At 40.6% G+C, this 16352-nt stretch overlaps 1 protein-coding gene across 1 annotated transcript in view; it reads right to left on the reverse strand.

The window, feature by feature from the left end:
• Nucleotides 1-16352, reverse strand: part of LOC114456691 (protein phosphatase 1 regulatory subunit 37) — a 61688-nt gene that overhangs the window by 14185 nt on the left and 31151 nt on the right. Inside the window, exons 7-10 of the mRNA XM_028438630.1 lie at nucleotides 14881-15036; nucleotides 14356-14468; nucleotides 11829-11970; nucleotides 11440-11606 (exon numbers count right to left, since the gene is read on the reverse strand). Coding sequence (XP_028294431.1) covers nucleotides 11440-11606; nucleotides 11829-11970; nucleotides 14356-14468; nucleotides 14881-15036 — 578 coding nt within the window. The remainder of the gene's footprint in view (nucleotides 1-11439; nucleotides 11607-11828; nucleotides 11971-14355; nucleotides 14469-14880; nucleotides 15037-16352) is intronic.

The following is a 16352-nucleotide window of genomic DNA, read 5'->3' on the forward strand; positions in this document are numbered from 1 at the left end:
AGCTCCAGGTGGTCACACACAGCTTCTACTCCATGGTTGAATGGGTGAACAGACCGGTGTCCGTGTTGACGGCCTGACGTCATCGTCAACAAAGACTCTGAATGCGTTCGACATCAATGTCTGATCGCTAGCAGTGTGACTCTGAAGTGTTGTATGTTTGAGAACAGGTTTATGTTTTAAAATCTACGAAGGTTTGAACTTTGAGAGTGTTTAAAGAAGAGAGAAATGTTCATTCCTGTCTGAAAAAAGTGTATAAAGTGTGTGGTGAGGGGTTTTACAGCCTTAAAACATGTATAATAATTGTAAAAAATAAAGCTGACTACTTCGTGGATTTCGCCTATTGCGGGTTATTTTTAGAACGTAACCCCTGCGATAAACGAGGGACTACTGTATATATATATATATATATATATATATATATATATATATATATATATATATAGATATATATATATATATATATATAAACTAGTTACGACTTCCTAAAACATAGATAAAAGAGTTGTTGCATTGATCAAACAAAATTGAACAAAACCTGTCAGTTTTTCCATATCTATGTTGACTCCAACAACCAATGGATGCACCCACTGCTCCGCCCTCCCTCTCCCCCTCTGCCTGCTCTCTCCATCCTGTATTTATCTGGCTGTGTGACTTTCTAATCCCTCTCTTTAGCGGCGGTGTGTGAAAGCTAACACTTCGCCACGTGATTACATGGAGGGCCCAGGGCTGCTGATTATCTGAAGAGACCACCGCAGAGACCCCCGGCCATGCTTTCCTCAGCCAGCACCGTTTCCACTCTTTAACTGATCTTCACACTTTTACAAGTTCCCCAACATGCTGGAAAACAGATAAAAAGTCAACACAGGTAAACTCGCACTTCCAACTGCAAGTGATTGCACTTTAATTTCAATTATCTGTTCTAGTTTTTAAGTTAGGTTTGTTTACTCCCGTGATGGACCGGAGATCTATGGAGGGTGTACACCTTGAGTTACACCTTGAGCGAGCTGGAATTGGCAGGATAAGTTGATGGATGGGTGCCATAACATCTCTTTGAAAATGCTCAAACTTTGTACACACTGTCTTTTCTTTGACTATCAAGAAATGAAACATCTTGTAAAGTTGGAGTCAATAGAAGTGTGTACATAAGTCAATTTGCAGATGTTATTCATTCATTCATTCATTCATACTCCAACTTTTCTGTTCCTCATCCCAGTTCAATATGAGAGAAGTTTGTATTCTCTCCTCAAGCTTTAAGCGTTATTTAACAGCTGTTTACAGATGCCAAACATATTAGGTTGGCCCTGTAATACTCATAATATACATGTTTCCCCAAGGTTTACAGCTTTGTGGACAACTGTTAAAACAAGACGACATCGGTATGTTAAAACTAAACCTGACAGTGGCCACGGTTACACGACGTTTTTTTTAAAAATTACGAATGAATTAATCAGAGTGAAATTATTTGGAATTCAAGTTTCTGCTTCGTGTATACATGTAAATAGTAATTCCAAATTGAGACTTATTAACCTCAATTATTAAAAAAATAGTCTCAGCTCGAGTCCGGGCAGCCATCTTGGATTATGTCGTCACCAGCGTGTCATCGTGTCAAGTCAAGCATGGACAGAAAAAAAGGAATTTACTTCAAGCGGAGTTAAGTGTTTACAAGATCGATTAATTATTTAATTTGGAATTAAAATCAGAATAAACCAGGCAGCCACCTAGTTCAGATTTAGGGTAGATTCGGAATTACATGTGCATTCGGCATGAAGTGTTTACAAGGTCAGTTTAAATAGGATTGAACTTTTATTCTGAATTAAAGGGGAATTAAAGCTCCCGTGTAAACGTGGCCAATGTGGAACTGAACCCACCTCATGTTCCCAAATACTTAATGAACAAACCAATGCTTTGGTAAGTTGTGCTGATGAATCACACATCAAAATGGTCTTTACCCCACAGTTACTCCTTAAAACAGACTGCGAGCTTTTAAGTACGTCAATTGATTTTCCATTCTTGTGTTGATGGCTTGAAAAACAAATTAGAAAAACTTTTTTTTTTTTTCCAAAAATTCAAATTTTGGTCATGAATTTTTTCAGTCAAATTTATTAACCTCAATTATTAAATAAATAGTCTCAGCTCGAGTCCAGGCAGCCCACCATTGTAAATCGAACCAGTTAAACAATGACTGCAGCAATACCTAAAGTTCACACTTTGCCAAAACCTCCTGTCATTGTGACGGCTGGTAGGACCTAACTACAGAAGTGTGTGTGTGTGTGTGTGCGTGTGTGTGAGGACTGTGTTTATCTGACCTCTCCAGCAACACAGAGGGAGGCTGACATCTGCTATAATAAAGCTGCCCACTCCTCATCTATCCACACCCCAAGCTGTGGAGTGTAAACTTGTGCAAAGAGAAGGTGGTGGAAGTAACAGCTGGCTGCAGCCATGGCATAGCGGGCAAGGCATGACCATGGCTGTATTAGTAATGTCCAGGAAACCAGCTGATCCTCTCCCTGGGTCCCTGTCACACTGATGTCTTCATCGCTAAGCCGAGGAGACAGGCCAGACCTGCCAGCCACTGGAGGTGACAACAAATCCAATTATGTCCCCTCCATGGTGCCCATTGCCAGACTTTGGTGGTGGAGGGAGAGGGAAGCTGGGGTGAGGGTGACAATGGGACGATGGAGCACATGTGAGGCAGAGATGTAGGACATGTCAAAGACTAAAACCAAGCAGATGCAAAGCTACAAAACACCATTTTTGTTTCAAATAAAATAACTCACAATAATCTGTGAGTGCACCATCCACCAAGTCACATTCCTTGTATTGTTTTTATTTATACTTGGCCAATAAAACTTTTCTGATTTATGATTCTGATTAATATCTGTCAGTAGGTGTATTTGCACTGATGCAACTTTCCCCGTAATTCAAAACATTTGTACAGGTGTCTACTTGGATTAAGCATACAACCTCTACCTTATTCAATAAAATTTTGACTGGTGAGCAGAGATTATATTCACAAATATATCCTCTAAATCTGTACGATGGAGGCTTCAACCATCAATGGGATCCACTGGGGACAGATATTGAGGTCCAGGTAATCCTAGCCATATTTAGTGCTAAAGAACACGTTTCTCATAATGCCATCGCGAGGAATGCCGACAATGCAGACCCTGAATGGGACAGGTGGGAAATATAATTTAGGGGAGAAAAATAACAAAAAACAAAATGGTCAGGGATCTGTCAGACAGAGGTGAAGGCTGTATAGAACTCGGACATGTGAAGCAAATGTGGTTTTGCGAAGTTGCTTCACACTTAGTATGTCTCTACTGGAAATGCCAACTTAAACCTTCAATTTTATCTTGTGTGTATGGTGTAAACATTGTTCCATAGCTGGTGTGGCTAAATGGTCCAGTCAAAAAAAAAAGGGTCAGGAAATCTTTTCCAATCTGGTACTTAACTTTTTAAAACAACGCTCACTTTCTCAGGGAGGTTATTACCTTTAGGAAACAAACAAAAAAAAAAAGTTTACATTGCAAAGTTCTCAACATTAGCTCCATTCTAAATGCAATGCCACAACTGTTAGAAAGAAAGGGTTTATAAGGAAAATATGTGCTCTATGTGTCACTTGCTTGTGTGGGTTTTTACTTTGGTTTAATTCAATTCAATTCAGCTTTATTTATATAGTGCAAATTAACACAATATTCATCTCAAAGCACTTATCAAAATATAAAATTTTAAATTTGTTTTCCATCTGAACATAATTTATCGGAATTATTGTGCATCGTCATTGTTGGTCTTAACTTGAATTAGCAACTTTGATAGCATCTTTTAAGTCCTTTTATATGTAACTGTTTTTTTTTTTAAAATCCCGGTGAAATTTACAACAACAAAAGTTTTTTTTTGCAGCACAGGAATCCATCCCAATCCTCTGTGACTTAAACACTCAAACTTTTCAGGCAATAGTACACCAACCTGAACCTGTCAGCAACAACATGGAAAAGTCATACAGCCTCGAGCAGATTGTTATAATGTAATCAGGGCCTCAGGTTTCCTCTGCAAAAGAGACACAATGGGGGGTAATGTGGGTGATGTGTTTTCCCCTGCAGTGCTAGTTCAGTTCGATAAACCTTGGGCTATCACAAATTGATGAGATGGATATCTGAGAAATCCATTCCTGATTAAGTATTGTGAAAGTCAAAGCTGAGACACTGTCGAATTACGCTGTTGTCCTTCCATTAAGTGAGGATTGCAAAGCCAGGACACAGAAAGCAAGCTTGACCGTGGACTTGAACGTGCCCACGTCTAATTCCATCTATTTACGTGTTTTTATTCCCATGTGAAGCAGAAGGACTGGGGCAGGTGGTCAAAGCACATACCCAGTGAGACGATGAGGGCCCGTGGCCTGCTTTTAACCATTAACCCAATTAAATTTCTATAAACAAATTGGTTCCTGCAGATCAGCAGAGACAGGACATGTAAAGTGTGGATCAATTTCATGTCAGTATTGATCACTGGTGCCCTCTGTATAGATTAAGGTCAAGGAGAGCTGGAAAGAGAAGTAAAGCCGCAGGAGGTAAACAGTTAAAGCAGAGCTCCACAGCTGGGATGTTTTTCCTCACTCTGCCTCATTTTTTCCTGGAGAAGTCTGCGCTGTGTTGAGAGAGTTTCACCTTATCACCCACAGGGCTTCAGTGTCTGAAACTCTCCCTCCAGTTGTTGACTTTGGTGCCCAACCGGAAAGGATCATTCTCCATTTCCCTTCCTGACATCCACCCATACAGGGGTGGAATGATCGATTCATGAGTGCAGAAAAAATGAGGAGAAACCGGAAGGGCGATTGTGTGAACTGGAGTGGCTCGTACTCTTGATGCTGGTTGAAGCCTTGCCAGATATTTCATATTCATCGTTAAATATTCAGCTCGCATGGTGGACGGGGCAATTTCTGCAGTCAGCATTCCATTCAAAAGTGAAGGGGATGTGGCTTGTGGATGAAGGGAGAGGGAGAGATAGACATGCACAGGGCTTCATGGTAGTCAGATGAGAGGCTCCCGGCTGCTGATGGGTGACCGTTTGTGCGTGGCGCTTCAGGACATGCCTGTGGAAAGGCGATGCAATCCAATACTCCCACTTATGCAGGGCTGATATACATATGCCCTCTCTTATGCAGAAGAGGCCCATATCACTTGCCGAAACTCCAATGTTTTGGTCATTATGCCAAGTTGTCTGTGTGAGCGTCTTGTATGTCTGAATAGGGAATGTGGATTTGTCAGGCTATGACCACGGAGAAAAGCTTTGTCTACATAAAATGACCTCAAAGCTCTGAGCAAAACTGGTTTTCCACACTAACTGGAGTGTGTCGGCAAAGTGAATAAAGAATGAAAAGTCAATATTATTCTATACACTTTTAAGTATACCTAGAATGTCTGGCCACAGTGCACACTTTGGCTGCTTTCACACAGGATAGTCTGGGACTCAGTCACAAGATGACGTTTTTAACACCTTGATTTGGGTCTTTTAAAGTGCTTTTAAATTCCTCCAAATCCCTTGAAAATCTGATGCAGTTGCATAAGCCGCCAGTATGGAGCACTGCTTCTCAAGAAGAAAGTAGAAAAAAGAAAACAAACAATAGAGAAGAAGAAGCAAGTTTTTCAGACCCAATGTCCACAAAAGCCTGGAAACATCTTCTCCGTCCACACACCTTTTTACGTTATTGTTGTTGATAGTATTGACATTAAGCTGAGAAGCTAAATCCTATTTGTCAGCATAGCATTCTCACCTAATGACCAAATATTAGCTTCCATTCACCTCAACTTACTTGGAGGGTAAAAACCTCCATCTTTTTAAAAGAAAAGTTATTCCTTAAACAGCTTTGTCTCGACCCTAACAAAAATAAAAGATCAGAGCGTCTTGGTTACCTTCCGGCCTCAGTCCAGATCAGTTCAAAAACAGTGACACCCTCCCTCCCTGACTGCACACTGAAGTGATTACACCACACCACAACCCCCAAACAAACATACAAGCATTCACACACACAGAGACGCACACACACGCTCAGAGGGGCTAATTAAAGCTTTAATATGCAAATGAGAGCTGCAGTAAATTACACAGCTGGCAAATATGCCTGTTTTTGCCTGAAAATACATCAGGAGTGCAGCGAGAAGTGTGTTTCTGCAGTTGTTTTTGTGTTTGCAGTGAGACAGGGGATTGCCCCCTCCCGCCCCACGTCCCCCTTCTACAAACGCAGCCCTTATACATTTGCAGGAGAAACTCGTCTAGCTTTGTTTCTGTTACAGATATCAGGAGGTAGCAAAGACCAGCTACAACATTTTGAACAATACAGGTGAGAAAAAAATGTGTATGTAAAGATTTGAGATCAATGCAAAATAGGAACAGTCGATGGGTGAAAAAAGCATGAGATATAAAGGGAACAGGTTTTTTTTCGTTTTGTGTGGTTCTTTATGGTAGTTGGGTACAAATGGAAAATATCTCTGTTAGGAAGCAAAAGCTCCCTCACAACTAAAATGTGGAATATTTGTTAAATGTAAATTTCAAACATGTATTTAATTTGTTTTGCAAGTGAGAAATTGTGTTTAATATATTTTGTAAAATTCTTGTTTTATTACAATTATGAAGGGTTCAGAAATGAGAGGCATTGATTGAGGAGGCGGAGCCTCGGGCCTATAAAAGCAGGAAGTGAAGGTGAGGAAGAGGAGCACAAGCCAAGATGGCTCCTGCAGCACACATGGACAGGGAAATGTCTGAGCAGGTCTGAATTGAACCCTTGATGGAGTATTTGTTTTGATGATTCTCTCCTTGTTTTTCCTGTTGTTTAACGAAGGACTGAAAGCAGAAAATAAATGGACTTGTTTTTTTGAAACCTGAATTGCTCCCAGTGACTTTGTCCTAAGTTTGCCATGACACAACCTTTTGCCTTGTAACAATCTCATCAACAACTTTTGACCCAAGCGTCCCCATCATTTTGTGAGGCACTGAAGATTTGCCCAGCCATGGCAAAAAACCAGGGCCGGCCTTCTCGCCAGGGAAACCAGGCGGCTGCCTGCACGCCACCCCCCAAAAAATTATTATCTATATATTATAGTGTATTAATTTAATTCTTAAAATAGCTTGTATTTTTTTCAATGGTTTGTTGTGTCACAGAATTGCAATGTTTTGTCTTGATATTTACAATAAATAATAATGTGTGCACACTGTGTATAGACTTAAAAAAACAACAACTATTTGTTGTCCACTCTTGCCTAGGGCACCGAATGACCTAAAGCCGGCCTGCAAAAGACTCAACCTTGTTCTGTTGTAGCCTTGGGGAAATTGTTTAAATTGTGACTGATTACCCAAAAGAGACTCAAGTTGAGCAAAAAGTAAATTAGGAGTCATTTTATCTTAGTGTAACATATACTGTATATACACTACCATAATCCCTACTGATAACCCCAAAACTATCAAGGAAAAGGCAGAGTCATGATGAGGTAATAAAAGCAAAGCTCTCTGGTTTGTTTATAGGTGACCACCTGAAGTCAAAATAGCTGCAGCATGGTAGAGGTCCCATCATGCTGTTCGGTTGCTTTAACTTTTAGTTTTTATAAGATTAAAAAATATTGAAGAAATGTGATGATGTGACGATTTTATGGAGGAAAGGTCAGTGCAGAGATAAAAGATGACTTGTAAGACAACCTCTTGTGATCCAGGCAGACAGTGAGTTAATGAATGACCATTACACTCAACTAACTTCCCCTTTCCCCATTGCAATCTGTCAGCTTGTCAGGTGAAAGACGAGTCGAGCTGTTTCCCTTTTCTAAGACTCCTTATGATCCATAATCCAATGTTTTTGGCTGTTGTTTGGTCAACGTTTCCAGCGTATGGACCAATTGGAAGTTACTTACTCCTGGTCATTCACCTGTCAAATAGTTGTTCAAAAAAAAGTGTTTCTTTTTTGCATTTTGAGGCATGTTGTTGCTGTTATTCCTCAAAGAAAGTGGAGCATAAACTCTGGTCCCTCCAGCAGCTCCAAGCCATCCCTCCGCTGCCCTCTGAGCCGTTGCTGGGAGGTTTGTTCTGCCTGGTTGCTGATGTCTGCCTACCTACCCTTATTCCCCAGAGCGGCAGTGTCATCATGATGCGAGCTGAAACCCGAGTGCTGACTACATGCATGGTCAGGCCGTCCTGTCACCTAGCCACACTACTGGGACTGACCGTGACAGGAGGGGTGCCCAAACACATCCCCAGGAACCTCTGTGTCTCATGCTGCTCCTAAAAAAGGAGGCCTTGCTTCAAGGCTGTGCATTTGTAACAGCGATCTCTCCACAGACCCAAACAAACGTGTCTTTGCTCAGGTGTCACATCACAAACTTAACCAGGAAAGGTAAAGGAAAAGTGCCGACGAGACATGGCCAATACTTCACAAATGCAGTTAGAGAAGGGCTTGGTTTAAAAATATTCATTGTCATTTTGTTTGTCCATTCTCTCTACAGCTGGTAGAGCCATAGGGAGAATTAAGATGCTTCTGCCCTACACATTTTACCGCAATTTTCCAATACGTTTCTACAAGCATCCTGTCTGCAACTTTACTCAAACAGCAGTTCTACTCTCAGAACTGTAAATTGAAACAAAAAAAATTCACATTTTCCATTGAGTAGAGTTTGCTTGCCTGATGTGCTCTAGACTTTGTTTGAGTACATAGCCCCAAGTAAAGCTGACTTTTGTAAACAAATCAGTTTGCCAGTGTGAACGTGCCTGCAAAAAAAAACCAAAAAAAACCCCAATATATATATATATATATATACGTATCTATATACGTATATATATATATATATATATTTGTTGTTTATAGTTCTTTTAAAGTTTTTTCCTTTCTTAGAAACCAAAAACAAATATGCGTGAATGTACTTGGCAAATTAAAACTGATTCTGAAAGAAGGGAAATGAAAGATTGTTTAGATATCCTAAAACCCTCTCGGACAAAGAAAAACAAGATTTAGTTGGTTTCATGTCAATATGTTTGGATCAGTGACTTCATTCTTGTAATCAAAGGCTTTTAAAATACTGATCAGTTTCACGTTGAAGGTACGCTGCAGTCGACCATGAAACAGGAGCAGCTTGTTCTCAAAATGAAAATTTTTTTTTTTTTTTTTTACCAATTTCTGAAGTTTAGGTTTAAAATTGAGACAAAGAGCATATGGTGAGTTTAGAAAGGGACTGGATGCTTCAGCATAACCCATAAAGCTAACTTCTTAATACTCTTCTTCGTGCCTTTTGTTATGTGTATTGACAGCACCTTTATGAGACAACATTATCATGAAATTCTTGGCTTTCTTTAACAACTCAACAGATATCACTGACCAAATCCAGTGCCAAATGTTTGAACTTCAAACAGGTAAACAGGGTTGTGAGGCGACTTCGTCCAACTGCGATTACCAGAATGCAGATCGGGGGGAATCTGCTTAATTAGCTGGGTTAACACAGTCCCCTGACGAGGGCGTGGAAACTGTTCCGACTTGCAGTGGCTACACAGAGAACTTGCCCCTCGGAAAAGACGTCTTTCCACTTGGGCCAGGGTGCATGAATATTTTAAATGGGTAAATAATGAATAATTAACAGCAAACAGGCCACTGATCAAATGGAGAAATGTGGCAACAGACATGAAACATCAGACTCGGGTAAACAAAGACGAGAGGACCCAGATTTCATCTCCTCTCTTCACCTTCTTTCCTCTCCTTTTAAATATGCGCATCGTCAACAGCTCCCCCACATCTCAGAGCCACACACAAAGGGAACATATATGAACACACAAACACACAAAGTGGGGCTCTAACGCCCCCCCCACCCTCGCTCACTTTCATACCCACACTTATTTTCCTACAGAAGAATGAAATTTTCACGTATTCCTTGGCGACCCGGGGAATATGACTGAGCGAGAACACTTGATCTGGCCACCCGCTGTTTTCTGATGGAAAGATTTGCTTTTTAATACAATCGTCACTCCTCCCACCTGGATATGCCACGCCAAGACAAATCCCAGCTGTGCGGCTCTAAAACCTGACAGAGCTTAAAAATTCCCTTATTACAATTCCCTTAAAATGCCCGGCCACACTAACTCCCAACAATGGTAGGAATGCTAATCACATCTCTCAGCAGCTTAGAGAAGCATGAAGACAGAGACGGCAATATGCAGGCTTCTGGTGTGGAAGTGAGGAAGACGAAGATGAAGAAATCTCAGTTTTAATGACACACACGGAAGCGTCATGGCTCTTCAAAGCTGCTTCTCAAAATATCTGGCACATTTCGCTGCCTGACTTTAGCCAGAGGAGACATTTCATAAAAATCAGGCTTAATCGTGTAAACAACATGCGGACAGAAAAAAAAATTTGTGCAAACAAAAATAAAACAACTTTGGAGGCTATGCACGGATTGCCTTCAGAGTTCATTTTAAAGTAAGCTTTTGCTTCCTTAGAGATTTTAATTAATGCTTTAATATGCAAATAAGTTAGCAGAGATAAAATCATGACAAACAGATGGCAAGTGTGGGTAATTATTTTGTGAATCCAGCAGGGGCATGTATTAAAGTTATGGCATCATTTTCCTCAGGCCTCTGTAGCATCGGAAGGTGGAGAGAGACAAAAGTATCACTGCTGCTACAGCAATGACAAATGTGTGACCGCAGACCAAAAGCATGTCTGAAAATGTTCATAACAGGCAATCCTTGAGTCAAACACAACATCAAGGCTTCCAATTATATTGACAAGAGCAGTCATGGTGCACCAATCAGCCATAGTAATATGACGACGGAAAGAGGAATGGAATAACATTCAGGCTCCTGTTAGTAGGTGGGATATTTAAGCCAATGGGTTAATACGTCACCCTCAAAGGCAATGTGTCACAAGCCAGAAAATGGATACATTTATTTGATGGCTAAGTTGTTTTTTTTGTGAGAAATTTAAAAAGCTCACACCCAAAAAATTATGAATTGCACATTGTACATTGCACAAATTGGCTTTCAGTAGATGCAAGCAAAACAGAGAGACCATGACAGTAACACTGCTGTAAAATGCTCATCAGACACAAACATTATCATTTGCACTCATTAAACCTTGTACGCCCTTGTTTAGCTAACCTCTGAACTGTTGAACAGACTGGGAAGAATTGCTGAGAGAAAAAGTGTTTCGCTTTCAGCTATAGGTCAATTAAACATCGACCTTAAAGGACCCCAACCGTCCTCCACCTTTTTTTATAGACGTCAAATCATTTAACATCAAATTGTAGATAAAGGCTGGTTGAGTCTTCTCTGAAGTATACATGCACTAAGATGCTGTTAAAAGGGCAAGTCAACAGAGGTACTGTATGTTGTTTCAAGCCAAGAACAGTGTTTAAGTGTCTAATGTGAACGTCTTTTTGCCAGCTATCACTGTTCTATCAAGACCGTTGCTCCTACCTGCTCTTGTGGTGCTATGTGGTCCAACTCTAGACAGGTAAGGGAGCAGTTGATTCTCAGGGCCAGACTCAGAGCCATCAGTCCTCCGATCTTCACCTGGTTCTCGCGTAGGTCTAGTTTCTGGATCTGACGACTTTCTGCCAGGAACTCGGCTAATGCCACTGTGCCTGAATCAGAGATAGGAAGTAACTTACCAACTGAGGTTAAAGTTTGAACAGGACAGTTTACCTCAAAGATTTAATTTTGGTTTAATTTGATGGCCGTTTGGCTTTTTATGGATTGCTGCAGTTTGACCAACCATATCTAGGATATGCAAATATATGTATGTATGTATGCATGTATATAAAGTTGATTATTTGGAAACCAAAAAAAAAAAAAAAAGATTGTACCTTCACAGGTGATGTTAGTTTGGGTGAGGCCAAGCTGCAGCACTGAGCAGTTCACCATCAGAGGCTCCCTAAGGATCTGCATCCCTTCATTCCCCAGGAGGTTCCCACCCAAATCCAGTATCTGCAGTATCTTTAGTACTGGCTGCAACACAAGTGGTAAATTACAACCATCAGGTAAGGTGATTGATCCAATGATTGATTGCCAGTGCAACAAGTGTGTATCTTATTTTTACCAAAATGACTAGAAAGTAGTTAAACTCACTGCTGTCGTATCTTTGCTTTAGTAGCTTTTATTTTATTAAGTCAATCTGTGTGCCCTGGAAGGGTTACTACTTATTTTATATAACATTTTAACTTTCATTCTGAGCTGCTTTGTCTAGTTAGACTTCATCTCAACTTGTTCCATAGATAGTTTTACCCATGTCATCATTCATTAATATCACATAATTGCTGAATATTCTGCTGTGCTAACAACAAGTACTGGTTGGGAAATACTATGTGCATGTCCTATGCAAAAAAAAAAAAAAAAAGTTTCTTCTCAGCATTGTACTGTAACTATACACATCATTGCTTAAATATGAAAGTGGCTGGTCGTTATTAGAATAGAAAAAAATAACTTCCATCCCTTGTGTGTGTGTGTGTGTGTGTGAAGACTAAGTAGTTAAAATTTTCATTGTTAATATGCAAGGATCCTCATTCCCTATCAAATTTCTTCCTCTCATGTTTAACGCTCTGAACTTCTGTTTCCTCTCTCCAGAGCCGCATTAGCATGGACGCTTGATTAGCTGCTGCATGAAGCCGGGGGTGTCTGGGTCACCAGAGGCTTACAATTGTCCAACAGCTTGAAGAGGAACATGCCACCCACTCCTTGGTTGCCCCCTCGCCTCGCCACCCTTGTTAAACTCCTCTGGTCACTGCTGTGAAGAGAGAAGGAGCACGGGGGCGGTAAAGGAAGCCGGTAGAGCGCCTGACAGACGTGGGGAGCATCTTCTTTGCAGTTAATTTGCACTGCGGTGACAACAAACACACTTGAGAGGGCCCACCCCGCTTCGGCAAGTCGCGACACACCGAGGCACGGCTGTGCAGCCAAGAAGCTTCTCTGGTGAAGAGAGGTAGGAAGGATTGTCCCGAATGGATATGCACGAGGGATAATAGCAGGCAATTAGAGAGGCAACTGCGTGGTTGAGAGTGTGTGAGAGTCAAGCATGGTTGAAACCTGTCAAACGTAAACCGCGGGAGGGTTTAGAGTGAGAAGTTTGAGGGGGTGAGGGGTACGAAACCACCAAAAACACAGTATGCTTTCACACATGACATGATGGCTCCAAAAGAAAAAAACATAACAAAGAAAACACATGCAAAACAAGCCCAGCAACTTAAATTCACCTCAATTTGGATCACAGTTAAACAAAATATCCTCTGAATAAGACACGAGGACAGAAAGGAAAGAACAGACACAAGCAGAAAGGTTAATAACAGCTTTCCTCCTCGTCATATTCGACACAACCCGTTACGGCTCTAATTATGGTCATTATGGCCTGCAAGGACATCTATTTATCCCTCTGACTGGCAGGCTGCATGATCGGTCCTCCTTAACACACATCTATTATTTAATCAAACTGTTTCTTCTTTCGTTTGGACTCGGGGAAGAAGTGTGTGGATGTGTGTGAGAGTATGAGGCAGGCTGTTAATTTCTAGCCTTTTGACTTGTACAGTCGCCAATCACATGACAGGAAGGTGCAGTTTATGTTGACAATCAAGCGGAAGGACTGCATGCTATTAGGAGTGTGCTGAGGCACGAGAGGGGGATTTTTAAGGAGGTTTTCAAGGAATGCAATTCATTGTTGTGAGTTCAGTTCACATTAGGTTTAAAGTGCCTTCAAAAGAACTGGAGGCTTTTAGCTCAGAGAACTACCATAGCCAAAGGCAGGATCCTCCCTCCAACAAAATACCCTCTACAGTGTAGAACAAGAGGGTTATAATGAGTTTGGAGTAAGCTGCGGGCTAGTCTTGGACGTCTGGGAGGTTCTCAGAGTAGAGCTACTGCTGCAGCGTACAAAGGAGCAAGTTGCAGTTGGTTTGAACATCGAGTAAAGAGTTTCAGTCAGGTTCCGATACCCAAGATACACTGTTGAGATTATATCAATGAGCGATTGGAACACCCTTGAAAGTGCTGGTGCAAGACTAGCTCCCCCAAGACCGAAACCCAGATGTACAAACAGCAATGACAGAGAACAAAGAGTTATGTCACTTTATTGTGGAAGATAGTAAAATTGGACAACTGAATGCAGCTCATCGAGGATGAGATGCCTCTACCTTAAGGGCTTTAGCTGTTTCTGGGTCAAAAGTAGAGCGATGTTGACAATTTTAAGGATTCCCTTTTGAGTGAGCTGATCTGGGATGAGGATCCGTGATTCCTGTCTCACACCTGAGAAGGAAACTGGTGCCACATTGCATTGATTGTACCAGAGATCCTCTGATTGGTCTGACAAGTCTCACGATAAACTAAATAAATAAAAGCTCAAATTACCAGAGCTTTGGCCAGATGGTCCATCCCCTTTGCTGTGATCTGGTTGTTTCTCAGCAGTAAAACCTTCAGGACTGACGTCTGACACCTCAGACCATCACACAGCTCCTCTAAACCTGAGGATGGAAAAAAATCATTCAATTATCAAACTTCTGTGAGTTACAACACCCCGACAGATGTTCAGTGGGAGTGTTATTGTCTTGCTATGTATACAGCACGTTGATCTTTCTGCATATCCCGATCATTTTAAAGCTGGACGATGCATGTGTAAAGGGCTGTTGCACTTTCATAAACACAATAGCTCTTTTGTTGTTTTTTTCTCATACACAGCTGCCAAACAGTCACTGGGGTCATTGCCTAATTAACAACATCTTCTGTTCTACTACATCCTCTTTCTACTCTCACAATACATCTTTTCAGTACTACCTACCACATGTATCCATTTTCCAAAAAACACGAGTAAACGGGGCCAAAGTAGGCACGTGTATAATTTTAGAAATTATGAAAATATACCAAGAAAGTTTTTACCAGGGTCGGCTAAAGCATTGTTGCTGAGTTCCAAGGTCTGCAAAGTTTGGTTGTATCGCAGCAGGTCTCCCAGCTGCAAGGCATCCTGGTAGCTATTCAACGAGTTGTTGGCCAGCTGAAGCTCTTTTAAGGCCCGGTTCGTCTTCAGTGCACCAACTTCAACAAACAAAAGTTTTCTGTCACCTTTTGTGAACATTTTAAACTTTTGGCAATAGACAACAGCATAAGAGTGTTAAATATGTATTTGTTATAGTTTAGACAAAAACATTGCTTTTGTAGAGTTTAGATGCTGCACATAACAAAGTATGAGAAAAGAATATACCACCACTTTACTAAAGAGAAAAAAAACACATCAAAGATTACCTCATGAATTAAAATCATGGGGTTAAAACCCCATTTAAAGATATTTTTGTGTTTCAGGGTTTAGATTCTTCCTGCAGTTGTTTTTGTAAATGAACAATGACCTACAGTATGGTGTTATGATCAATATGGACACCCACACCTGAAGTAAAAAAATAAATCATGTGCATCTATTTGAGTGTTAACAAAAGCACCCAGAGAGCGCAAACTTCAGCCAAGAGCTAAATATTGTAGTTACTGAATCTGGATTAGTGATCTTGATCATAGTACCACCATTAAAGGCTTGTGAGAAATTTCTATCACCATTGATAACAGTATAGAAGGTCCAAAAGTTTATTTTTTTATTGCGATAAAATGCGCAATCTGGATCCAATACGGATGAAACTCGGTGGGGTAATTGAAGAACCAACCAAACATAATTGAGTCAGAGTTTACAATTTAAAAACATTAAATTTCTATAATGATGAGAGATAGGAATTTTTAGATTTTTGAAACTGATCTAGAATCAGCTATATTGATGTGGATCACCTCCCAAATTTAATGGAATCTTTCATGGCATGAGGTCTATCTTAGATTCAAGTATTGTGCTCACAAATGTCTCCTAAGTCTAAGACTTTCTATTTTTACAAGTTGTTCAATTTTAGAACAAATAGTTATTTAAAAAGTAAGCATGGTTTTAAATTTAAAAAGGGTCTCATCTATGCTAACTATAGGGAAAGTAAATATGTTAAGAGTTGTGTTTAAACACGATAAAGCCACTTTTAATCAAATGCAAATTCTATGAAAACCTATTTATAATATTGGAATTAGAATAGAAATATAACCATTTATTAAATACATATATTCCTTCCCTGGAGGATTTAGAACATATGTTGCTTTATTTTGTTGACATACAATGGTCTTTCAGCATGTGCGATGTGTGTTTTTTGGTGTGGAAAAACTGTACTTTGTGTACACATGTGCCCATGTCGCCTGGGCCCCAGTGGCCGTTCCATCCAGATCGATGCTGCAGATTTGATCAAGCCTGTTGGGCTGCATGTGGAATGCCAACACTGTCATCAGGCACAGTGGGAACCAAATGGCAAAATCGGTGGGATTGATCCGGTCTGCTC

The sequence above is a fragment of the Gouania willdenowi genome, chromosome 22, assembly GCF_900634775.1.
Source record: "Gouania willdenowi chromosome 22, fGouWil2.1, whole genome shotgun sequence".
Classification (NCBI taxonomy): Eukaryota; Metazoa; Chordata; class Actinopteri; order Blenniiformes; family Gobiesocidae; genus Gouania; species Gouania willdenowi.